The sequence below is a fragment of the Giraffa tippelskirchi genome, chromosome 10 (assembly GCF_054371585.1).
Source record: "Giraffa tippelskirchi isolate mGirTip1 chromosome 10, T2T-mGirTip1v1.2.pri, whole genome shotgun sequence".
NCBI lineage: Eukaryota > Metazoa > Chordata > Mammalia > Artiodactyla > Giraffidae > Giraffa > Giraffa tippelskirchi.
Window position 1 is genome coordinate 149934896 of NC_137284.1, and position 26966 is coordinate 149961861.

Consider the following 26966-nt stretch of genomic DNA (forward strand, 5'->3'; position numbering starts at 1 on the left):
TTCTGAACTACTTGGGGAGTCATATTTATGTTGATTATCTTCAGTAATTTGGCAAGTTTCTTGTTTCATTTGAACTACTTTATTTCACATAGATAGTCAATTTTCAAAATTCTGAAATCCTCATAATCTGGAATTCAAAAGACTGTTTTATATATAATATTCCTTGACTATCTTTCAAAATGAAGTGGAGATTATCTATCTATATATGCCATCAATTTCTAATGTCTGCCAATTCAGGTTTCACAGGACTGTTTTCAAGCCAAGGAATTTGGAGCATGTGGACATTTCAAAGCATGACTGTTGTTTTACATTCTTTTCTCTGCATCTCTGATGATTGTGAAAACACACAGATCACTGAAGACGAAAACCAGTCTCAATGGAGTAATAGCTGAAATGAGCACAAGGAGCTTCTATTATACTCAAGTACTTTCCATTTAAAGGGAGAAAGAGAGAGGAAAGCACACGCTTAAGTCACAGTGTATAGTTGCTAGCAGCAACCTCAGGCTCCTGAGTTCTACTGAGCCTAGATATCACAGCCCTCTTCCTACAACAGGTACTTGTGTTTTGTATTTCCTCTAAGCCTGGTTATTAGAGATGTTTCTGCACTTCTAATTCTCAGATCTTTGGAAATCATTTTCTTGAAATAAGAAATAATGCCTGAGATTATAGCATATACTCAACAAAAACGCTGGCCTAAATGAATGGATGAATGAACAAACACAGAACTAGAACTCTAACAGAAGCCCGAGATTTGTGTTAAAATGAGACAAGGGCCTTCTTATCCAAAAATAGAGCAAACTATTGTGGTGGAGTCTCCTGAAACTTCCCTTAAACTGATTATCTAATGATATGTTTAATCAGTGTCAAGTCCCTTTATTGGTAAAGCCAATTCTGTGTCTAGTCCTTGCTTGGTTTAATGAATAAAGAGGATAAAACGTGGCAGCTGGTCCTGCTGCTGCTGCTTCAGTTTAATGGAGGAAATAGGAAAAGTATCAGTTAAAATATCAATAGCTTATACAACTGGAGCAGAACACAGGACTTGGGGCAAACAGCATAACGATGGATGCAGGTATATCTCAATGGTTGGAAACGATCTTCATGACCTCATATGCTTATATACCATAACATGAAGGCTGATATCAAAACAATTAAAGTGTTTTAGGTACTCTGAACATGTTTCTTAATTTATCAAATTCTTACAACCACCTTTAAAGGTAGTCATTATTAATCCTACTTTAAAGATGAGGCTTACCTATTGCTCAAGGTTTTAGAGCAAGCAACAGGCATTATTTAGGAACTTAGTAAGGTTGGCCTCCACTAAAATGGTGCTTTTCCCAGTAGATATGAAATCTCTTACTAGAATCCTGAGTCTTGAAATGAGGCTGTGTTTATGACAGTGGATCCAGTATTTGTTCAAATGAATACATAATAGAAAGGAGGTGGCTCTGCACACAAACCACAACAGTCATTGCCTTCAGAGCTGGAGGTGCAGCAGAGGCCAGTGAGGATAAGCAGAAGGCAGAGTAGACGTTGCTCAGCGGACAGAGTCCCGGTGGTGTGGTCATACAGACGACATGGTGGCTTCGCTTCAGCTCAGTCACTCAGTCGTGTCTGACTCTTTGCGACCTCACGGACTGCAGCACACCAGGCTTCCCTGTCCATCACCAACTCCCGGAACTTGCTCAAACTCACGCCCATCGAGCTGGTGATGCCATCCAACCGTCTCATCCTCTGTCGTCCCTTCTCCTCCTGCCACATGGTGGCTAGTGCTCCACCAGGAGACCGTGGTGCTTTCCAGGCAGGAAGTAAGGGCAGTGACTCTGAGGCTTGTGTCCTGACATCTGTGGGTGTTCTTACCAGGCTAAAAGTGGATCATCTGGCTTTATCACTTAGGGTTTTATTTTTATGGTCATAAAAGTAGTAATTTCTTCTGATGAAAATTTGATTCACTTTGATAAGATGTGTGGACAGTTTACTCTTGGAAAGCTTATCCCAAGATCTTATTTAGAATGTAATTTAATAAGAAATGTGCAACTAACAAAGTCAAAGCTATCTTAATTCACACTTGCATGTTCAAATGTGGGTTTAAAAATAAATAGCAAGGCATTTGGGCAGAGTAACTAAACCCACAGGGACTTTCAATGTGAACTTGATGGCCAGTGATGGAAATAATCTCTGTTACTGAATTCCAATAGAAGCATGTTGGTGTCTAGTGTTGTCTGATACTTCTAAAATGAACTGAAGATATGTAATACAGTATTACATAATTACAAATGACTGAAGATCCAAATCTTCAATAGAAACCAAATGATTAAATAAATGAGGTATATATTGGCATTCACATAAATGCCAATTTTAAAGATTACACAGAATATAATAATATATAATTATTTATATATATTTTAAAGATTACATAAAATGTAATCTTTCTATTTTATAATTTTAATAATTTTAAAGATTACATAGAATGAAAAATGTGTATGACCAGAATTCAAAACAGCATGTATATTAAGATGACAGGAGTATAAAATTATGAATAGGAAAAATAATGTACAGAGATGAAAAGAGTTACATTGTGGGTTTATGATTTAATAATTTTAAAATAAAAATTAGAGAGTAAGGGATCCAGCAATATTGAAGATGTAGTTTAAAAGAGCATTCCATGAAGAATACGGAGAAGGCAATGGCACCCTACTCCAGTACTCTTTCCTGGAAAATCCCATGGACGGAGGAGCCTGGTGGGCTGCAGTCCATGGGGTCGCTAAGAGTCGGACACAACTGAGCGACTTCACTTTCACTTTTCACTTTGATGCATTGGAGAAGGAAATGGCAACCCACTCCAGTATTCTTGCCTGGAGAATCCCAGGGACGGGGGAGCCTGGTGGGCTGCCGTCTATGGGGTTGCACAGAGTCGGACATGACTGAAGCGACTTAGCAGTAGCAGCATGAAGAATAATCATAATTCAAAAATACAGCTGGCCTTTGAACAACACAGGTTTGAAATGTGTGGGTCCACTTCTATGCACACACACACATGATTTAACCAAAAAGAAAAAAAATTCAGAGTCAGAGAGATAGGCATAACCTAAGAAAAAACAGGCATGATTTTGATAGAGAAAAACATCTTTTAAGGAAACTAACTCAACTAAAGGGGATTATGCTGTTAGTGGAATTAGGCTCAGGTTTTACCTTGCTGTTCCTTAGAATGGAGATCTTTGTAAGCAGAAGTTTGATCAACCTGATCAATCTCTGTGTCTCTGAACAACTCTTTTCTCACTGCACATGTGAGAATGGCGCTGTGGGGTGTTCCAGGAGTGCCATGCCAAGGAGAGGCCACAGCTCATCCCCAAAGTCTCTATACTAACCCTGGTGTGCCCTCCTCACCCAGTCCGACCTCACCTCGCTCTGCACCCATCAGAAATACCTATGCTTTTTGCTCCAAGGAGGCTGAGAGTTTTCATGTACAATATAGGACTACTCCAGCTTCTCATCTCTTTCTTCATCCATCCAATCATCCATCCAACACATGTTTACTGAGCACCTACTAACCATGTTCAACACTGTATGAGGTGCTGGAGGACAATGTGAATGGAACAGGTTGGGTGATGCCCTCAAAGAACTTTCCATGAAGCCTGTCCCTGTATCCATCACCTGCCTCCTTCATTCTCCATCATCATGTCTTTTGCTCCCAGAGATAAAATCATCTCTAAGATTTAAGATTAGCATATATGACTTGTGCCATCTTTCTGATATCTCAGCTTTTGAATTCTCTAGCTCTTACTTCCATCCTAATCTCATCTGGCTGGATGTTTCAAAATCTTTCCCACAGCTCTCTAGACTTTGTCTGTTTTCCTTTTCCTTACACTTCATTTGCAAGCAAACTTGACCTATGACCTTCCTGGATCAGTCATGCCAACCCTGAGATTCAGCAAAATATACATTTTACTAGGTCTTCCCTGTAGCTCAAATGGTAAAGAATCTGCCTGCAATGCAGGAGACCTGAGTTTGATCCCTGGGTCAAGAAGATCCTCTGGAGAAGGGAATGGCAATCCACTTCAGTACTCTCGCCTGGAGAATCCCATGGACAGAGGAGCCTGGCGGGCTACAGTCTGTGGGATCACAAACAGTTGGACACGACTGAGTGACTAACACTATTACACTACACTATACATTTTACTAAGCTAGATGCTGGGGGACATAATGGTTACTAAGAAGTTCTCCCATCCAAGAGCTAAGTAATCTGGTCTGAAAAGGTAGCAGCAACAAGGGACCCTGCCCTTCCTGTGTCTCAGGGTATTTTAACACTCTGGTTGATTTATGATGAATCTATGTTTGAATGCCAAATTCTCTTCTGTTAGCCTGGGAGTAGCCTGAAGACAGGAGCCATCTGTCTGCTTTTTAACCTGGGACCAGTGTCCCACTGGGCTAATGCACTCACCTCACCAAGACTGGGATCTTGGGCATCTTCTTAGAGACTTTAAAGAAACTCGTGTCACCTTTGTTGTCGGTGAAGTACACACCGGCCACGCTGGTCACGAGGTTCCCAGGGAACGTGAACAGAACCCTTTCATCATCGCCCTGGTTGGCCCAATCCCAGGCTTGGCCTCCAATGAGCAAGCCTCCTCCACGTTTCATGAACTTGACCAGCTTCTCAGTCATGGTTTCGTTGTAGGCATCAATGCAGTAAACCCCCAGGGAATCTTTCACTTCCGGCTCAACCTTTGCCTCCACTCCAGAGCCCTCCAGGATTTTGGCCAGAGGTGCCAGGGAGGGGTGTACACCCACGGGAGCCCCGGGGGAAGAGCAAAGCCAACCCACTGCGTTGAGGAGAAAGGGAGTGAGCTGGGCTTCCACCAAGTAGTCTTCATGGGACACCACCACCAGGCGGCCTCGGCCATAGGAAGAGGCAGCGATTAGGACCTGGCCCATGTCATTCACCATCACCGGGAAGGAGGCTTCTCCGATAAGAAGCAGTTCGCACGGGATGGCGTCTTCGGGGACATCCCAGCTTGTCACTCCGTTCATAAGGGCCTCGAAGGCAGCGGACGGAGTCGCCATGGCTGGACCGGCTTCTGCAGAGAGGAAAGCAAAGACTCAGCCTGGTGAAGAATGGGTGAACAAACAAGCCAAGCAGTTCACTCTTCCCTAGCTGGGGCAAGTCTTCCCACTGAGCAGGTGGGACCGACGCTGTGAACAGACTCAAGCACTCACCGGGGCTGTTGGCGTCTCCAAGCCAGGAGACCCTGTTGTGCCCTGTCCGTTAACACTCTTACTGTCAAACTAAACGAGCTCCACGCTTTTCCATTACAGAAGGAAACAAACAGAAGTGAAGAACAAAGGCAGAACTGTGTCTCCAAAGACATATGGTTCAAGTACTAACTCCCAGTACCTGTATGACCTTATTTGGAAATAGGGTCTTTGCAGATGTAACCATGCTATGGTGTGGTCATAACTGGGTTGGAGTGGGTTCTCATCTAATGACTGGACTTCCCTGATGTCTCAGCAGGCAAAGAATCCACGTTCAATGCAGGAGACAGGAGATGCTGGTTCGATCCCTGAGTCATGAAGATACCCTGGAGAAGGAAATGGCGACCCACTCTAGCATTTGTGCCTGAAAGGTCCTGTCAAAAATCCATGGTAGGCTACAGTCCAAAGGGTCTCAAAGAGTCAGACACGACTGAGCGACTAAGCACACAATTTAATGACTGGAGCCTTTATAAGAAGAGGAAATTGGGACACAGGTACCCAGGGGAGAGATACACAGGCTATGAGAACATGTAGGCAGGTGTCAGGGTCTCTGTGATGTCTCTATGAGCCAAGGAATGCCAAGGATTGCTGGTGAACACCAGAGGTAGGCGTGACACATGAAACAGACTCTCCTTCAGAACTTCCAGAAAGGATCAAACCTGTCAACACTTGGATTTCAAACATCTAAGCCTCCAGAACTGCTACAGAATACATTTCTGTTGTTTTAAGCTACTCAGTTTGTGATCCTCAGTTTGTAGCAACCACAGGAAACCAACACTTTGGTGCAGCACGCTGTCTCCCCACCCCCACTCCATCCCACTTGGCGCTCACACTGATCATATTAACCTCAGCTTGGAGCCAGAAAGCCCAAAGCAGAAAGTAATACATTATGAATTTACACCTGGACATAGCAGAAAAAGATGTATATGTCTATAGATGTGCAGTTACAAAAACCCTCTGCTTCTTCACCTTGAGCTGCCTGCTTCAAGTCACTCTGCAGTCTGACCTTCTCTACGTGCCCTTTACTGAAGCACTTCCCTCACGGACAGACGTGTTTAACAGTCAGGACCATCAGGCCTCACCATCCTCACTGACCTCTCAGTGGCTCTGGACAATGCTGCTCCCTGGTCCCCGAGGCTCTTACCACCGCTAACCTTACGGCCAACCTCATTGTCTGCAACCTCTCAACTGCTTCCTTCCCGGCCTGCCCTTCCCCCTTCTGAAATGCAGGCGTTCCTTGGGTGTTATCTTTGGCCCTTACCGCTTTTTTCTTGTCTCACCCAAGGGATGAAGGCAAAGCAATTATTACTACAAGCTTAGGCTCTGAGTTAGGCTGCCTGGGTTTGAATCTCAGCTCTGCTGTTTACTAACTGAGATCAGGCAACTTTTCTCAGACTTGCTTTCCTCATTCACTAAGTGGGAAAAATAGTATCTACTGCACAGGATTTTTTTGAAGATAAAAGAAATAGCATTGGTTAAATGCCCTTCCATTATTTATTATATATATTATACATTGCCTAAAATTACTTGAACAAGAGTATATTATATATTTATATATATATGTGTATATATATCTTTGCTTGAAATTACTTGATTAAGAGTAATTTTATACACACACACACATATATATGTGTGTGGGCTACAGTCCACGGGGTTGCAAAACAGTTAGACATAACTTAGCGACTAAACAACAAACTGCTATATATATATAAAGTATATATTTATATATATATATATATATAATGCATATAAATGCATGTGTGTGTGCTTAGTCACCCAGACTCTTTGTGACCCCATGGACTGTAGCTCCCCCAGCTTCTCTGTCCATGAGATTCTCCAGGCCAGAACACAGGAGTGGGTTGCCATTCCCTTCTCCAGGTGATCTTCCCAACCCAGGGATCAAACCCACGTCTCCTGCATTGCAGGCAGATTCTTTATGGTCTGAGCCACCAGGGAAGCCCATATATATATATTATATATTATATATATATTATTTATTATACATACATACGTGTGTGTGTATATATATATATGTATATATATATATTCTTTGCTTAAAATTACTTGACTAAGAATAAGCTATTTAAGTATGTGTATAATAGGGAATTCTTATAAAGTGAAAAAAATCTAATCTAATGTTAGATTTTTACCATCACTGGATTAAGTGTTTACTGACTCTGATTTTTACAGGTTTCATATTTTAGAGCCAATACTAACACTAATGATTATATTTAGTTAAGTATTTCGATGGGTTCTTGAAAAAATCCTTGGCATAGCCCTTGTCTGTGCCTTCCCCAAGCCAAGGATGCAAAGGCCCTGGTCCTGACATAACTAATAAACACAAGACCCCTACTGAAAGCACATTCTGCCATTTGTAACTGTCTCTAAAACTACAAAATCTTAACTTTCCCCCCTCCAAATTAGCTCCTCTTGGGTAAATTCCATAAGCTCGGAGGTCCCTAGTTGTTAAAGAGTAATCTGCACCCCACAGAGAAGATACAATCAGCAGACGGTTGGTTAATGAGGGCTTGTCCTGCCCCTGCTCCTCCTGGGGTCCACAAATAGCCCGGACAGCAAACCGCAAGGAATCACAGTTGTGTCTCCTCTCCCTCCTGCTCCACATCCAGCTGGTCACAGCGTTGTCCGTCATGGTTTCCAACACACACTGCCGCTAACCCAGTTTAGGTCCTCAGTAATTCATTCCTGGACAAAACGGATCTGGCTTCTACATCATCAGTATCTGTTCTCACCTTTATTCTTCTACAGTCACAGATTGTATTATTTCCCAGCAAAGAAGACCCAGACCTTTATCTTTGCCCACAGGGGAAAATCTGAGCTTCCTCCTGGGGTATAGGCCTCCAGGGCTGGTTGTTCTTTACTTTCCAGCGTGTCTCCAGCAGCTTCCAGATACTTGGCCTTCCTGGGCCTGCCCTGCTTTAACTTGAGATTCTCTTTCCAGTCTCTTTCTTCCTGTTTCCACTCCCACATCTTTCAAGCCACCAAAATCCTCCCCTTCCAAGAGAAGTTGGTTATAGAAGAGGAAACTTAAATAGCCAATTAATCTATGGAAATATGCTCAATCTCACAGGAAATTGAAATAACACATATGTTTTCCATAAGCTTATATGAAAATAAGTGGGTAGGGGGTAAAGAAGAAAGAGGAAGAGGAGGAGGAGAAGATGAAGATAATTCATGTCCAATGTCCCATAGGCTTTGGAAACACTAGCACTGTCTGTGAAAGGCTTGAGAATCTGAAAGCAATCTGACAGGGGCAACTCAGTTTCAAAGGAGTGCCCTTCCTCAGACCAGCAAACCTAGTAACCTTTCTTAAAAAATCAGAGCAGCAGTATTAAAGACATATGTACAAGGTTGCTCAGCACTACACAAAACCTCAAATGGAGATAGAGACATGAAAATCCTAGACGTGGAGATAGATGACAAGGAAGGTTTCCCAGAAGCATTTTTGACCCCTGAGGGTGCAGGATCGCTGATCCAACTTCCCCCTACCCCCCAGATAGGCCATGGTACCCACCGTGAGACCCCACCACCACCACCCATACACACTCTGTAAGAGCTGCCAGACTGTCGGTAGTGTTGATACTCCAAACTCACCTAGAGCAGGGGACTCATAATTTTCTCTCTCTAGCTGTACTCTGAGCTGGTTCATGGGAGAAGAAATATCTGTGGGGAAGTGACAAAAGGGGCGGACAGGTGGCTCGGAGATTTGAAAAGTAGGGAACAAGGCAGAAGAGGGGTGATTTCCTGCTGAGTTGGTTCCTGGGCTAGAGGGGCGGTGGCCTGAGTGGAGTGGGGTTTGGGTAGAAACACCGGATACCCCTTCTCTGTCAGTTTTCCCCTTTCCTGCACTGTTTGTGAGGCTACGGTGTCAGCCCTGATCTGACAGCAATGCTGTGAATGTGGCAAGACAAGTTTTGAGAGGGAGAAATGTTCGAGTAAAGTATGATGATCTGTATTACAAAGAATAGAGTTAAATCTAGTTTTCATCTACCTAGAAGAATGTCCTAGATACATCTGAAGTGAAAATTTCAAATCACTGTAATATGTAGGACACAAACCCAATTTTGAATGGATAAAGATACTAATAATAGTAATACTAGTAATCTTAGTAGTAGTAACGGTATAGTGCTTACCAGGCTCCAAGCATCATTATAAATGCTTTATATACATTATTTAATTGTGACAATAAACCACTGAGGTATGTGCTATCACTATTCCAATTTTTAAAATAGCCAAAACCAAACAACAAAGAAAACAAAAAGGTGCCTCCTTGATGTCCAGAGGATTTGTTACTTGCTTAAGTCACAAAGGTGGTAAGAGATCGATTTATCATTCAAACCCAGGAAGTCTAGTACTTCAGTCCATGTTCTTAAATACCAGAAACACATAGTCTGTTACTAGGATTTTATTGTTGTTGCACAGTTGCTCAGTCATGTCCGACTCTTTGAGACCCCATGGACTGCAGCCCACCAGGCTTCCCTGTCCTTCACTGTATGATGGAGTTTGCTCAAACTCATGTCTATTGAATTGATGATGCCATCCAACTATCTTATCCTCTGTCACCCCCTTCTCCTCCTGCCCTCAATCTCTCCCAGCATCAGTGTCTTTTCCAATGAGCTGGATCTTCACATCAGGTGGCCAAAGTATTGGAGCTTAAGCCCCAGCATCAGTCCTTCCAGTGAATATTCAGGGTTGATTTTCTTTGGGATTGACTGGTTTGATCTCCTTGCAGTCCAAGGGATGCTCAAGAGTCTTCTCCAACACCACAGTTCAAAAGCATCAATTCTTCAGCACTCAGCTTTCTTTATAGTCCAACTCTCACACCCATACATGACTACTGGAAAAACCATAGCTTTGACAACACAGTCCTGCAAATCTATGGATATGGTCCTGAAAATCTATGGAGGCCACATTTCAACAAGCACTGACTGCATAGGAATGGAAGAGGTGAACAGTATTCTTTCTCCTTATACAAGTCTGTTGTTGTTCAGTCACTAGGTTGTGCTTGACTCTTTGCGACCCCATGGACTGTAGCACACCAGGCTCCTCTGTCCTCCACTATCTCCTGGAGATTTTTTTTTTTAATTAACTTATTTATTTTAATTGGAGGATAATTACTTTACAATGTTGTGGTGGTTTTTGCCATACATCAAAACCGATCAGCCACGGGTGCACATGTGTCCCCCCTATCCTGAACCCCCCCTCCCACATCCCTCCTTACCCCATCCCTCTGGGTTGTCCTAGAGCACCGGCTTTGTATCTCCTGGAGTTTGTTCAGACTCATGTCCATTGAGTCCGTGATGCCATCTAACCATTTCATCCTCTGCCGCCCCCTTCTTTTGCCTTCAATCTTTCCCAGCATTAGGGTCTTTTCCAGTGAGTCAGTTCTTTGCATCAGGTGGCCAAAGTATTGGAGCTTCAGCATCAGTCTTTCCAATGAATATTGATTTCCTTTAGAATTGACTGGTTTGATCTCCTTGCTGTGCAAGGGACTATCAAGAGTCCTCTCCAGCACCACAATTTGAAAGCATCAATTCTTTACCACTCAGCCTTCTTTATGGTCCAACTCTCACATCCATCCATGATTACTGGAAAAACGATAGCTTTGACATATGGACCTTTGTCAACAAAGTGATGTCTCTGCTTTTTTAATATGCTGTCTAGGTTTATCATAGCTTTTCTTCCAAGAAGCAAGTGTTTACCTCCTTTGAATTGTTGTATATATTACTATTATAATTGAAAATAGAATGTACATGCATGCTAATCACTTCAGTCATGTCCAACTCTTTGCAACTCTATGGACCACAGCCCACCAGGCTTTTCCGTCCATGGGGTTCTCCCGGCAAGAATACTGGAGTGGGTTGCCATGCCCTCCTCCAGGGGATCTTCAAAGTCAGGGATCAAACCTGAGTCTTATTATGTTTCCTGCATTGGCAGGGAGGTTCTTTACTACTAGTGCCACCTGGAAAGCCCCAAAATAGCACAGATAATATAAATTCAATCAAGTAAACTCATTAAACAATTGAATATATAAATGATTAGATTCATCAACTGATTCTATTTCACTCATCCTAAAACATCTTTCTTTATCTCCCAAAAAGTTATGCATTTTTCCACCAATAAATCTGATTTCCTCCTCTGTGGAGGTTCCTTGAACCCTGCAGCTGATTCTATCCCCACTTTAACCAGCTAACAGTGACCCCAACACTTGATTTTTGAACCAAATGCTTCTTTCTTGTATTTGAATCCCTGCTTGCCCTCCTAGCTTGATGAGCACAGATGGACACAGCCTAGGGGAATCCTTATTTCTCCCCTTAAGTTCTTCATCTTTGGTTCTCCTTATGGATCTTGCTTTCTCTAGGCCCACTAGCTAATGAAACCCAAGGCACTTCTAAAGCAGAAAGCACCTCAGGCACAATTTGTAACTTAGGGGATAGAGCTTTATAAGTCCCTTGCCTCTACCACAAAGAGGCCCCATGGTACCTGCACAGGGTCTCCTTCTAAGAGCTGTATCTGTAACAGAGAGAAGGTAGAGGGCTTGCTTTGGATACTGTACCATACCTGCATTATAGCTTGATTCAAATCCCCAAAGTAGAGTAAGTATCTGAGGTCAGGGGACATGTTTTATATATTTGGACTCCCCCCAGGACTGAACAGGTACTCCACAGATAAATGACTGAATGATGGATGAGGGTATTAAGGGCAAACCTGGGATCACTTCTACAGCATATAGCTACTCTGGCCTTGAAAAATGATCCATATCACAGACACCAACTCTACAGGTCTTGGTGCATTTTTACCATCAACCTCTTGTTTCTTTTTCTTTGTATGTCTAGTATCTTTTCCAGTGTCCACCATCTTCTGCTGATAGTAGCCATAATCAGGGTGGGTTCAACACCTTTTACATTCTGTTTTAGATATTACCAGCTCAATCTATTGATTTGATTTTCACTTAAAATGGTTTAATCCATACATTTAAAAGAATATGTAACGCACATAGAGGGCTTCCCAGATGGCATTAGTGGTAAAGAATCTGCCTGCCAGTGCAGGAGATGCAGGAGACGTGGGTTTGATCCCTGGGTCAGGAAGATCCGCTGGAGAAGTGAATGGCAACCCACTCCAATATTCTTGCCTGAAAACCCCACGGACAGAGAAGCCTGGTGGGCTATTGTTCAATTTAGTTCAGTTCAGTCGCTCAGTCGTGTCCGACTCTTTGAGACCCCATGAACCACAGCATGCCAGGCCTCCCTGTCCATCACCAACTCCCTGAGTCCACCCAAACCCATGTCCATCGAGTCGGTGATGCCATCCAACCATCTCATCCTCTGTCGTCCCCTTCTCCTCCTGCCCTCAATCTTTCCCAGCATCAGGGTCTTTTCCAATGAGTCAACTCTTTGCATGATGTGGCCAAAGTATTGGAGTTTCAGCTTCAACATCAGTCCTTCCAATGAACACCCAGGACTGATCTCCTTTAGGATGGACTGGCTGGATCTCCTTGCAGTCCAAGGGACTCTCAAGAGTCTTCTCCAACACCACCGTTCAAAAGCATCAATTCTTTGGTGCTCAGCTTTCTTTATAGTCCAACTCACACATCCATACATGACCACTAGGAAAACCATAGCCTTGACTAGACGGACCATTGTTGGCAAAGTAATGTCTCTGCTTTTTAATATGCTGTCTAGGTTGGTCATAACTTTCCTTCCAAGGAGTAAGCGTCTTTTAATTTCATTGCTGCAATCACCATCTGCAGTGATTTTGGAGCCCAGAAAAATAAAGTCAACCACTGTTTCCACTGTTTGCCCATCTATCTGCCATGAAGTGATGGGACTATTGTTAGAAGGGTCGAAAAGAGTCTGACACCACTGAACACACACACACTAATGCACATGGAAGAATATGGATGTTAAAATAATCATAAAACAATAAACAAAATTAAACTTCCATATACGAATCACCTAGCCTAAAAGATAGACCATTACTAATATCTTTGAAGGCACTCTTGTGGCCTTCCATAATCAATTCCTTCCCCATCTCCATAAATGTAGGCATTCAAGATTTTGCTTTTTCTGTTCCTCCCGTTCAACCTTAATGCACTCTCTTCTTAATCCCCAAGTTCCCTCCGGGGGCTCTCTGTCTTTCTCTCACTCATATTTGCTCACTTTTCTCACTTGGTAATTCCCAGGAAAATCGAGTAATGGAGGAGTATGGGCCCAGGAATGAGAGCTGAGTTTTTTGTTTTTAAATCTATCTGCCGCTTCTTACTGTTGATCAGCCTGTTTTCCAGGGTGTCTAACACATGGACAGTGTGGGAGAGGGAGTCCTTAGCTCTGCCACGGCTGTCAGCGCTAAGTCCTGGTGTGGGATCCCTCTCCCACCTTCCCCTTCCAGGCTCTAGGTCGGCCAGATTTTCTTCCCCAGGCCCGGAGCCAGTCTGCAAAGAGCACGGCGGTGACGTCAGAGGAGTGGAGAGGGGGCTGAGATGGGGGATGCAGGAGGCGGAGGGGTGAGGGGAGGGGAGACCGCAGAAAAGCTCGCGTGCATTGGCATGGGATTCTCCAGGCCTGCTAGCAGGGAGCTCAGGGTGGGTTGGAGGGACACAGTTCACTCGCCCCTGTTAGACACACACATACACACACACACACATCCCAACCAGTCTCGGGGGGGAGGGGGCAATGCGAGTGGGCGAGGGATCTCAGACCCAGAGACAGTGTTTGCAAAGATCAAAGGGCAGGAGGACAGAAGTGATGTTCCATCCTCAGCTCCGAGTGTGTTCCAGAGCAAACCCTGCCACCACCCAGGGGCTACGGCAGGCTCAGCCGATAAAGCTGCGGGTGAGATGCTGTTTCTCTAAGGCCAGGCCTGCGCGTAACTCGACCACACAAAGCAATTAAACAAACATCAGATGTCAGAACCCGGGGAGGAGAAGCAATGCGGCAGGAGGGACGCAGAACCGGAGAACCGAGAACACTCACTCACTGGAAGGCGGACGCAACAGCGAGGGGTTCCGCCCCCTATTTTGGCACCCGCAACCTCGTCCCCCGCCGGGCCCGCGCCCCTCGGCCTTCGGCGCCTGCCTCCCCCTACCCGATCTCAGCTCACGGCCACTCGCCCCCGGTCCGGCCTGCGGGACGTTAGGAGAGGGCCACTCACCAGGTCGGCCCTGCAGCTTCCACGGAGGCAGCTGGAGCAAGCAGGGCTGCGTGCGCAGAGGGGGCCCTGGGTTCTGCGGGGAAGGGGCGTCCTCGCAAACAGCTCCGGGCTAGCGAGCTGGGCGGAGCCCGAGAGGGAGGAAGGGAGGGGCTCCCGACCAGTCTCCTCCCCACCCCGCCGCTTCCTCCTGGGCGGGGCCGCCAGCCCGAGGGGCGACGCTAGGCGGGGGACAGCACTTCTTTGTGTCGCCGGCCCAGTGGGCTTGGCATTGCAGTGGCCCCCATCCGGACCGTGGGGGTGGCCGTTTTAATAAAGACATATACTTCTCTGACTATTCATTAGTAAAGGAAAAGGCTGAACAAACCATAGGATACGGTCTACAGAATTATTATTCAATTCTTATGAAGAGCTTAGATCTCCAATTCGTAGGAGGAATGTACTGGACATATTGCCTAGGGAAAAATAAAAACGGTAGAAATTGTTGAATAGGCTCTCGTTTTTATAATAAAAAGCAGTCTTGCGTATATTTTTATTATGGTGCGTGAAAGGACAGATTCATCTCTCCCTGCTAATATTGTTTAATCTGAGGAATATTGAAGGGAAACTTTTACATACTTCTGCATCATATGCACGGTTATGTGTTACTTTTGTAAATTAAAAATAAGGGTATATTATATGTCAAGCTACCAAAATTGGCTGAAATTTATTCTGTGTACTTTTCAAATCCTCTGCCTTTCTTGAAGTCCTTTCTGATGACCAGCTGACAGTTGCTTTTCCCTTCTCAGAACTGCAAGTTCCTACTCTGTGTGGTGACTTCCCCAAGCTCAGGTGTTACTATGCAGTGGTTAGGAACTCAGACCGTCCCCAGATGATCTGGAATCCATCTTAGTGCTACAGTTCACAGGCTGGGTGACTTTGCACAAGTTACTTAATTCTCTCTGCCTCAGTGTCATGGCCTATAAAATGGGGATGATAAAATTGGTACCTATGTCACAGGCCAAGGCTTAAAGCTGTGAGTGAACACCTACAGAGTTCTTAGGTCAATGTCTGGCAAACAGTGAGACCATGAATGCTTGTTAAATAAAATAAATCCTCCGGTCACCCTAACCTTTAACAGCATACACTGTTTCAGGAAAATGCATACCTTTTGACCTTGAGCAAGATTTTGGTCCAAATCCAAGTCATTTTTTCTCTCCCCATCTCCCTTCAGCCCCCTTTTCCCAAATTGAATTGTATGAACAATATTCAATAGGATCATGTGTGTAGGTGAGCTCCCTGGCAGGATTTACATAGAAGTAACACCAGGGACAGAAATCAAGGGATCCAAAATTCAGGATCCTGCTCAGTGAAGGAGTGATGCCAAGAAAGTCTTTTTTTATCTTCCCCAGGGGCCAGGGTTCTCAGCTAAACAGGGAGGATGGCTGACTTGTTTGCTAAGACCCTTTTGGGTCTGAAATACTAAGATTAGTAGCACCAAGATAAAACCCCAAAACACCGAGTTTCATGAAAAATTTAAAATTCAAAACAAGAATGCATATATTGCTTACATACAAATAAATAATAGGACAAAATTATACATGGGAGGGATACCACCTAACTTACCTCTGAGGATGGCGGTGTGAGAGCTAGTGGAGAAACAAGTTTTAAAGGTCAGATTGTTTCTTAAAAAGAGATTCACAGAGGGAGCGAGGGAGTGACGTTGAGAGGGGAAGAGGGAGCTGAAGGAAAGGTGATCAGTTAAATCTGTTGTGTTATTTTCTGTACTTATCTGTCGTTTTGAAAGATTTTATTATGAAAAATGTTTGGAAAGGGCAAGAATGCATTAGACCCTTGATGGTTACCTTCCTGGAAGAGAAATATAGCGCTAAAGAAATGAGACAGAGTGGTAGAAAAAAAAAAAAGCAGAGCCAGAAACAGACATGGAGAAGCCTCAGGGAATCCTCTTTGAAAGACGTCTGCCTTTTTAGGCCCAAGTGGTCTCAGGCCGAAAACCCGATCGCTTTCTCAGTCCCGCTGGACTCACTCCCCCCGCGATCGCGGCCGCTTCCCTCTCCCAGCCCCAGCCCAGCCGCAGGACCTCCGTCTGTGCTCGGTGGCCAGAAACCTTATCTGTACAAGACTCACCCGTTGTCCAGCAATAACCACACCCGCTACTTCAGAGGCGGGAAGGGGCTCCTCTGCAGAGGTGTGACACGGAGAGGGGGCACACAGTCCAGGATTTGAAAACTGGGGGACACGGTGGTGGAACCTGCGGGTGAAGGTGGGCCGCGGTGGGCCGCGGTGGGCATGGGGGAAGGAGAAGGAGGCCGTCCCGGTAGCTGATTGGCGGACGCAACGGTGGGGGCGGAGCCTGGCCGACTTCCCCCCCACAAACCGCAGAGGCCCCGCTTTGTGTCTGCGCGAAGTTTCTGCGTGAAGATGCCCCCGCAGATCCAGAATGGAGACCCTTGCCCCAGCCCTGGCAGGGAGGCAGGGCAATTTGTCAAAAAAGAAATCCATGAGACTGTTTACCAGCCAGCGAGTTGGTTAATAAATAATGATAGATCTTTATATAAAATACAGCTGTTTTCAGTGAAACATTTATGATCCTACTTTTGTATGTTTCTGTTTTTCTAACAGGAAAAATAAGGCTATATTTGGCTACCTTAGGAAGTGGGAAGGATTGACAGGTAGTTTTTTTTCCTCTAGAAATTGTGTATTTTTTAAACGTTAAAAAAATACTTGGAAGTAAAAATATAAGACGGTTTAGTAAAACCACTCTTAACGTATATACCCAGCAGAAATGCATACATATGTCACCAAAAGACATGTACTAGAATGTTCAAAGTAGCACCATACCATCCTTAATAGTCTGGCAGCTACCCAAAACCTACCCTCCCTGCTTTCTCACCCCTACTGCCACCCTGTCACTATCTTCTATTATAAGAGTCTTAAATATGTTTTCAGACCAACAAACATTGAGTATCTATCATCAAAAGGTCTGCTTTAAAAGAAATTCTAAAGGATATATCTCAAGAAGTAATAAAATAATCTTAGATAAATAATCTGAGACGTAAGACAAAATGGTGAGAGACTTTCAGTTCTATCTCTGAGAAAATTCCTTGTTTGGAACAACCCTTCCATTAAAAACAGCAATAAAAGTTGGGTCAAATACAGGAAACAAGGGAAGACTTTGAAGAGCAAGCAATATAAACAGAACTTGAGAAGCTACAATCCTGAAGCAAGGAAAACACAGGATATGAACTGTACATCCGCTATGGCTTTTTCTTTTAGAGCATTTTCCAGTTCACAATGCAGGATAATTGAGGCCAAGCAGGAAGTGTCAGTCTTACTGGTTCAAGATTACTAAATGAACTGGGACTCAAAGGGTGAAATTTCAGACAAGAAGAAACCTCAGAGGAGAGAATCTAAAAATCTATGTACAAATTTCCCTTAAGTCACTGACTGATTTCTAAGCTATGCATGCACAGGGAGAGACCAAAAAAACTTGCAGAAAATAGTGGCTAAAATGCCAATCACCTGAGCAGTCATTTCAGTAGTTCTAGACTTATGGAAATATGGAGGTCAAGCCCCATCAACGTAAGTGATTCTTAACCAACACTCTCTGCTTTCAGTTGAGACCTGAGAAAAACCATGGCATATCCAGTGTCCGTGCCTGGAGAATCCCAGGGATGGGAGAGCCTGGTGGGCTGCCGTCTATGAGGTCGCACAGAGTCGGACACGACTGAAGCGACTTAGCAGCAGCATGAATAAGAACAATGCATAAGAAGTAAGGTCTATGCTCTTGGGTAGAGGAAAAATCTGAAATGGATCAGTTCTAAGACAGCATAAAGCTAACCTTTGATACTATCAAAGTAATCTTCTGTTACTTTATCTGTCTCCCACCTCAAAAAAAATCCTCTTTGGAAAAAAACAACATCAACTAGAACTTCCTGATTTTTCATTCATGATGTCTGTATCTAATAAAAAATTTAGAAGGAGGCTAAAAATAAGGATGAATTGTGCAGAACTCAAGAGAAACAACAAAAAATAGACTTACAAGTGGTTCAGACATTTAGTTCTTAGGAACTGACTTTAAAATAACTGTGATTAATGGAATGTGTTCAAAAATAAGAGAAACAGGCTGGAGAATTCCAGTATAGAATTAAAACTCATAAAATGTTAAAATAGAAATTTTAAAAATAAAAATAATCGTTGAAATCAGGAATTCAATAGTTAGCTGTAATAGCATATTAAATACATGTGACCAAAGAATTAGTGAACTGAAACAGGAATCAGTAGAAACTATTCAAAAACAACACACAGAAAGAAAGGATGATGATTAAGGAGATGAAAAGATATAGAAAGAATATAATAAGAACTATGAGACAAAGTAAAAAGTGATGATGTGTAATTAGGCTCCCAGAAGAAAAGGAGAAAGAATGGAACAGAAGCAATATACTGATAATTAATGACAGAAAGTTCCCCAAAGAGCTGAAAAACATCAAAACTCAGATTGAAGAAACCCTCCTCATTCCATAAACAGAATAAATAAAAAGAAAACTACACCTAGGCAGATTATAATCAAAATTGCTAAAAACCAATCTTAGGAAATCTGGAAGTTAGTGAGAAATAAAGGATGTTTTCCATTTAGAGCAACAATAATGCATATGGCTTTTCAAATGAAATGATAGAAACCAGAACACAGTGGTATTGCTTAAAAAAAAAAAAAAGAAGAAGGTAATCTGCCAACCTAAAACTCTACACATAGCAAAAATATCCTTCAAAAAGTGTAGGCAAAATAAAGATAATTTTAGATAAACAAAAGCTGAGAGAATTTGCCAGCAATACAATATAGAAAGCAGTTCTTCAAGATTAAGAAAAATGACCCCAGATGGGAGTACATAACAATAGGAAGGAATCAAGAATCCTGGAAAGAGGAAATACATGGGCAAATATAGGTCAATATTGACTATTTAAATAAACAAAAGCATTTTATGGGATATAAAAGCATAAAAATATATGATGACAATAGCACAACTGCAAGATAAACTGTTTGGAAGTTATTGCATTGAGCCTTACACATACCCTGATACCAAAGTCAGACAAGACTACAAGAAAGGAATATTATAGGCCAACATCCTTGATGAGTATAGATGCAAAAATCCCCAATAAAACATTACCATAGTGAATCTAACAGTACATTAAAAAAATCATACACCATAAAAAGTTGGGATTTACTACAGTGATGCAAAGATGTTTCAACATCTGGAAATCAACTTCATTTCAGTAACAAAATGAAGTATAAAATCATCTCAGCAGATGGAGAAAGAGCATTTGACTTTGTTACCCAGGCAGAGGGCGACAACCCTACTTGACAAAAATTGTGAACAAACTGGATGGATATAGAAGGAATATACATCGACATAATAAAGGCCATATATAACAAGCCTATAGTTATCATCCTCAAGAGTAAAAGATTGAAAGTTTCTCTTCCAGGATCAGGGACAAGATAAGGGGTCCCTCTCTCATTTTTTCCCCAATATAGCACTCAAAGTTCTAGCCATATCAACAAGGTAAGAAAAACATATGTCATCCAAAATGGAAAGAAGTTAAATTATTTTTGTCTATAGCTATGTCTAAATATGTATAGATATGTCTATAGATATGCAGATGACTAAATTCATTTATTAAGCTTTTCTATATATAAATTTGCAATCAGAGACAATTCAGCATTATTAATTCTTCCAATCCATAAACAGAATATCTTTTTATTTGTGTCTTTAATTACTTTCATTAGCATTTTATAGTTTTCAGTGTACAGATTTTTTACCTTCTTGGTTAAATTGTTGTTGTTGGGTGGGTGCTCAATCATGTCTGACTCTGTGAGACCCCATGGACTGTAGCCCACCAGGCTCCTCTATCCATGGAATTTTCCAAGCAAGAGTACTAAAGTGGGTTGTCATTTCCTACTCCAAGGGATCTTCCCCACCCAGGGATTGAACTTGTGTCTCCTGCATCTCCTGCATTTGCAGGCAGATTCTTTACCACTGTGCCACCTAGTTGCCTTTGGTTAAAGTGGTTCTCAAATATTTACTGATTTGATGCTATTATAAATGGGATTCTTTTTAAAATTTCCCTTTCAGGAAATTGCTAAATTGCTGTTAGTGCAGAGAAACAGAACCGATTTTTGTAAGTTGATTATGTATCTTGTAATCATACATTCAACTGACTTTCAACAAATGTGCAAAGCACACACTATGTGGAAAAGATAGTCTCTTCAATAAATGGTGTTGGAATAATTGGATATCCATGTGCAGAAAAATGAAGTTGAATGCTTCCCTCATACCAAATACCAAAAGCAATTCAAAATGCATTACAGACTCAAACATAAGATCCCAAACTGTAAAGTTACTGGAAGAAAACATAGGAAAAAGCTTAACATTGGGCTGGGCAATAAATTTTTGGATATGACCCCAAAAGCACAGGCAATAAAAGCAAAAATAAACAAGTGGGACTATGTCAAACTAAAAAGTGTCTGTACAAGGTAGGAAACAACAGTGTAAAGGGACAACCAACAGAATAGGAGAAAATATTTACAAACCATATATCCAACAAGGAGTTAATAATATCCAAAATACATAAGGAATTCAAACAGTTCAATGGCAGGAAAACAAGTCATCCCATTAAAAATAAATGAAGGACCTGAATAGACATTTCTCAAAAGAAGATATACAAATGGCCAACAGATATATAGAAAAGTACTCAAATCCACTAATCATCATGGAGGTATAAATCTAAACCACAAGATATTACTTCACACCTGTTAGAAGCACTACTATCAAAAAGAAAAGAGATAACAAGGGTTGGTGTGGATGAGGAGAAAAGGGAAGCCTTGTGCATGGTCGATGTGAATGTAATTGGTTCAGTAATTATGGAAAATAGTATAGAGACTTGTCAAAAAATTAAAAATAGAACTACCATATTATATAAAAAGCCTAGTTCTGGGTATATAGTCAAAGGAAAATAAAACCAGTATCTGGATATAATATCTGCACTGCCACATTCATTGCAGCATTATTCACAGTAGCCAAGATATGGGAACAACTTTATTCATTAATCCATCTGATAAGTGTCTATCAAATGGATTAATGAATAAAGAAACTGTGGTATATATACACAATGGAATTTATTTAGCTGTTTTAAAAAAGGAAATCTTGCTATCTATGACAACATGGATGAACCTTGAAGGCATTATGCTAAATTTTGAAATAATGCAGACACAGAAAGACAAATACTGTACCAACTTCATTTATATGTAGAATATAAAACAGTTGAACTTACAGAAGCAGAGAGTAGCATGGTGGTTACTAGGAGCTGGGGAGAGGTTGGAAATGAGGAAATATTGATTAAAGATTGCAAAATTTCAGATATTCAGGTTGAGTAAGTTCTGGAGGTCAAATGTATAGCACAATGACTATTAGTTAACAATGTTGTATTACATACTTGAAATTTGCTAAGATAGTAGACCTTAATTGCTTTCACGAAAAGAAAAGGGTAAACTATACAAGGTGGTCAATATGTTAATTAGCTTGATTGTTGCAATCATTTCACAGTGTATACTCATATCTAAACATCACATTGTACACCTTAATATGTGTGTGTATGAGTGTGTGCTAATTCGCTTCAGTTGTGTCTGATTCTTTGCGACCGCATGGACTGTAACCCTCCAGACTTCTCTGTCCATGGGATTTTCCAGGCTAGAATACTGGAGTGGGTTGCAGTGCCCTCCTCCAGAAGATCTTCCTAACCCACGAATCAAACCAATGTCTCCTGTGTCTCCTGCATTGGCAGGCAGTTTCTTTACCACTAGTGCCACTTGGGAAGCCCTCCCAAAACCTTAGTATATGCAAGTTTTATTTGTCAACTATACTTCAATAAATGTTATGAGTTATGTATGGTATACAATTAGAGTTACTACTAAAACATTGACCTAGAACTTTAGAACATGTAACTTAAAAATGAGAGGAGTAAAATAGTGGGAAATAAAGGAGAATAAAAGAAAGAATGGAAAGAAATGAAAGAGATAAACCAGAAAAAATTAAAAGAAAATAATAAGATGGTAAAAATAAACCTAATTCTATTACTAATTACAATAAATATAATTGTATTAAATTATTCAATGTTAAATTATAAATTGTCAAACATTTTAAAAACCTAGGCTTAAAAAATACACATATTTTTATGATATATATACTTTTTAATGTATTGGTATCTCATTATGGTTTTTATTTTTTTGTTTTTACTTATTTGTTTAAATTTTACTTTACATATGACTATAGTTGGTGTACAATGGCATGTTAGTTTCAGGTATACAGCAAAGTGATTCAGTTATACATATACATATATCTATTATTTTCCAAATTCTTTTCCCATTTGGGTTATTACAAAATATTGAGTAAAGTTTCCTGTACTATACAGTAGATCCTTATAGGTTATCTATTTTAAATATAGTAGGGTGTATATGTCAATCCCAAACTCCCAATTTATCTCTCCTCTCTACATTTCCCCTTTGGTAACCATGTTTGTTTTCTAAGTCTGTGAGTCTACTTCTGTTTTGTAAATAAGTTCATTTGTATCATTTTTTTTTTTTAGATTCCACATATAAGTGATATCATATGATATTAGTATTTCTGTCTGACTTACTTCACTTAGTATGATAATCTCCAGATATTCATGTTGCTGCCAATGGCATGGTTTCATTCTTTTTAATGGCTGAGTAATATTCCATTGTACATGTGTATCACATCTTTATACATTCATCTGTCAATGGACATTTAGGTTGCTTCTATTCCTTGATTGTAAAAAGCACTGCAATGAACACTGGGGTGCCTGTATCCTCTCAAGCCCTGGTTTTCTCTGGATATATGCCCAGGAGTGTGATTGCTGGATAGTATGGTAGCTCTATTTTTAGCTTTTTTAAGGAACCACCATACTGTTCTCAATAGTGGCTATACCAATTTACATTCTCACCAACAGTGTAGAAGGAGGGTTCCCTTTTCCCCACACCTTCTCCATCATTTATTGTTTGTGGACTTTTTGATTATGGCCATTCTGACTGGTGTTAGGTGGTATCTCATTGTATCTTTAATTTGCATTTCTCTAATAATTAGTGATGTTGAGCTTCGTTTCATGTGCCTGTTGGTCATCTGTATGTCTTCTTTGGGGAAACATCTATCTAGGTCTTCTGTCCATTTTTTGATTAGATTGTTTTTTTATATTAAGCTGAATGAGCTGTTTGTATATTTTGGAAAGTAATCCCTTGCTGGTAGCATGTTTTGCAAATATTTTATCCCATTCTGTGGGTTTGTTTTTCATTCTATTTATGGTTTCCTGTGCTGTGCAAGAACTTTTGATAAACAGATCTACAATGAGAAATTTTAAAATCCACCATAACAGTGAAAGATTTTAACGTATCTATTTTTGTAATGATAATTCAGGCAGATAAAAAATTGGTGCAGGTATGGCACATATGGATTGCATAATTAACACACTTGTTCTAAAGGAATATGTAGGACATTATATAATTAGAGATCACACATTATTTTCAAGCAAATAAAACTGACAATTTGCTAGGGAGAAGGCAATGGCACCCCACTCCAGTACTCTTGCCTGGAAAATCCCATGGACGGAGGAGCCTGGTAGGCTGTAGTCCATGGGGTCGCTAAGAGTCGGACACGACTGAGCGGCTTCACTTTCACTTTTCCCTTTCATGCATTGGAGAAGGAAATGGCAACCCACTCCAGTGTTCTTGCCTGAAGAATCCCAGGGATGGCGGAGCCTGGTGGGCTGCTGTCTATGGGGTCGCACAGAGTCGGACATGACTGAAGCGACTTAGCAGCAGCAGCAAAGCTAACTTCAATAGTCCGAAGGAATTGGTATCATAATTCTCCGATTTAATTATAAATTAGCTAGACAACATTTACTAGAAGATGATAAAATATTCTTTATGAAGAGACTGTAAATTAAAATACACATTTTAAAAACTTCATGGCTCAAACAAGAAACCATAATGGAAATGATAAATATTTAAAGCATGATAGCAAAATATTCATATCAAATCTTGTGACATCTAGCTAAAGAGCAGTGACACAAATTTATAGCCTGAAGAGCTTATGTAAGAACAACAGCTCAAAATTAATGAGCTAAGCATACACTTTAAAAGCTCAGAAAAGAAATAGAGAAATTCAAAGAAAGCAGGAAGAAGTAATAAAATAAATAATAATGAAAGAACATATAAGGGTTTATTTTGTATATGTATGTGAACAGATGTATGTGTATGTATGTGTATGTGAACAAAGTATTCCAAGTTCTGGCAAAATTAATCAAACCAAAAAGAGAAAGGAAATATATAAACATTAGTAATGAAAAGGCAGTCATAAAAATAGAAAATATTTAAAGAGATAATGAGAGAAAATGTGAACAAATCTGTTGCATTAATTTTGGTTAAATATTTTAGAAAATACAATTCATGAAAACTGACTCCATAAGAAAACCTAAATAGTCTTATAATCCTTCAAGTAATTGGACAAACAAGTTTAATGTCCTCTGACAAACTAAATTCCAAACCTTGAGTGTTTTGCTGGTGATTTGAAGTAATATTTGACCAGATAATTCCAATCTTGCACAAATTCTCCCAGAGAACAGCAACAGTGAGAATACTACTCATCTTATTTTATGAAAAGATATTGACAACAGGTAAGGTTAGTACCATTAAGAGTATTTACAGGCTAATCTCAATTCACACATATAGATGCAAATATCTAATGTTTATCATTATATCTATATATAAAAGTTATCACATATTTATCATAGTTTATTCCAGGAATGTAAAGTTGATTTAATATTAAAAATTGAATACTGAACCTCACTAAAATAACATACTTAAAGAAAAAGTCATATGAGAAAATCAATAGCCATAGCAGAAGCATTCAACAAAACATTTACTCACAATAAAAGTGCTTACCAAAAGAAGAATTTAACTTTCTTATCATTGGACAAAGCATTTACAAAATAACCATCTTGAATGCAATATTTAAAGCTGATATAGTGACATCTTTTACTTTATAATCTTAAGGATAAAACAAGATGCCCCTCCCTACTTTTATCTAACATTACACTGGAGGTCCTAGCCAATGTAATAGGACAGGAAAAAGAAACTGAAAGTATAAGGATTAGAAAAGAAGAAACAAAATTGTTATTATTTTCAGAAGATATGACTGCCTTTGTAGCAAATCTGATGCTATAGGTAAATTTAGAATTATTAATGCAGGTTATCATGTTTGATACATAAACAATATATAAAAGGCAATTGGATTTCTATACACCAGTAACAAACAATGAGCTACAAAATATAATCTTTATAAAACAAAACATTTATAATAGCAGTGAGAATATAATGTACTTATAAATAAAGTTAACAGAAGTGAGCAAAAGGGAACAATGAAAAATATTACAAAACATTACAAAACACTAAAAAAACTAGTGGTAAGCTAGTTTGGCATTATATACATATATATATATAATGGCATTATATACCAAGTTCATAGATGGAAAATTTCACCTTGACGAGGCCATTTCTCCTCATATTGATAACATAGAATTAATGCAATATCAATAAAAATTCCAACAAGTTTGTTTCCTTGCTTGTTTGTTTCCTGTTTTGAAGAACATGACAAGTTTGTTTAAATATTTATATGGAAGGTCAAAGCTCCAATAATTGATTTTTAAAAAAATTCCTTGAACCAGAAGAAAGATGTAGGAGAATATTTCCTACCAGATTTAAAGATTTATTATAAAACTACTGTAGTTAAAAGCAATTTTGTATTGGTAGAGTTAGACAAATAGATAAAGAAAGAGAGTAGGCAGTTTAAAAGAAACTCATGCATATATGAAAAACATGATTCATACAGATCACTGGTGCTGGGACAGTTAATTGTTCATATGGAGTAAATAGTATAACAAGAAACTTCCAGGTGGATTACGACATTACCAAATTCAAAACTTTAAAAGTTTTTAGAGGAAAGTAAAGTAAAATTGAAATTAAAATTCAAACTTAATTCACTGGCAGAGATAGAAAGACATACAAAGAAAGAAAACCTAAGCACCAACTAAAAGCAGATATTTGCAGCATATACAGTTAACTATGTATTGATTAGCATCCAGATTGTATACAGAAAGCATTCCAACAAGACAATAAGAAAAAGACAAACAACCCTATACGAAAATGAATAAAAGGCAGGAAGCAGAATTTCCCAGAGAGAAAGCACAATAGCTCATCATTATATGAAAATATGGTCAGTTTCATTAGTTATCAGAGAAATGCTGATTAAAATCAAAATAGAACACTATTTCATGCCTACTAGACTGGCTAAAAATAAAATTTGATAATGCCAAATTGTGACAAGTATGTGTAAACAGAGGAACTCTTGTCTGTTGCTGGAGAGCACAAGCTGGCCTAACACTTTGGAAACAGTTTATCAATCAACTAATAAAGTTGAATATAAAGAAAT

At 40.3% G+C, this 26966-nt stretch overlaps 2 protein-coding genes across 9 annotated transcripts in view; one reads left to right on the forward strand and one right to left on the reverse strand.

Moving 5' to 3' along the window:
• Positions 1-26966, forward strand: part of LOC145523729 (olfactory receptor 2A14-like) — a 350514-nt gene that overhangs the window by 120608 nt on the left and 202940 nt on the right. The window lies entirely within an intron of this gene.
• TCAF1 (TRPM8 channel associated factor 1) overlaps positions 1-26966 on the reverse strand; it is a 55670-nt gene that overhangs the window by 19068 nt on the left and 9636 nt on the right. For 3 of the 6 annotated variants that reach the window (XM_081534491.1, XM_081534495.1, XM_081534497.1), the window contains exon 2: positions 4439-5072. In XM_081534491.1, coding sequence (XP_081390617.1) covers positions 4439-5072 — 634 coding nt within the window. Of the gene's footprint in view, positions 1-4438; positions 5073-14415; positions 14532-16539; positions 16740-26966 lie in introns of those variants that run through there. The other 3 variants (XM_081534492.1, XM_081534496.1, XM_081534494.1) reach the window with 2 other exon arrangements.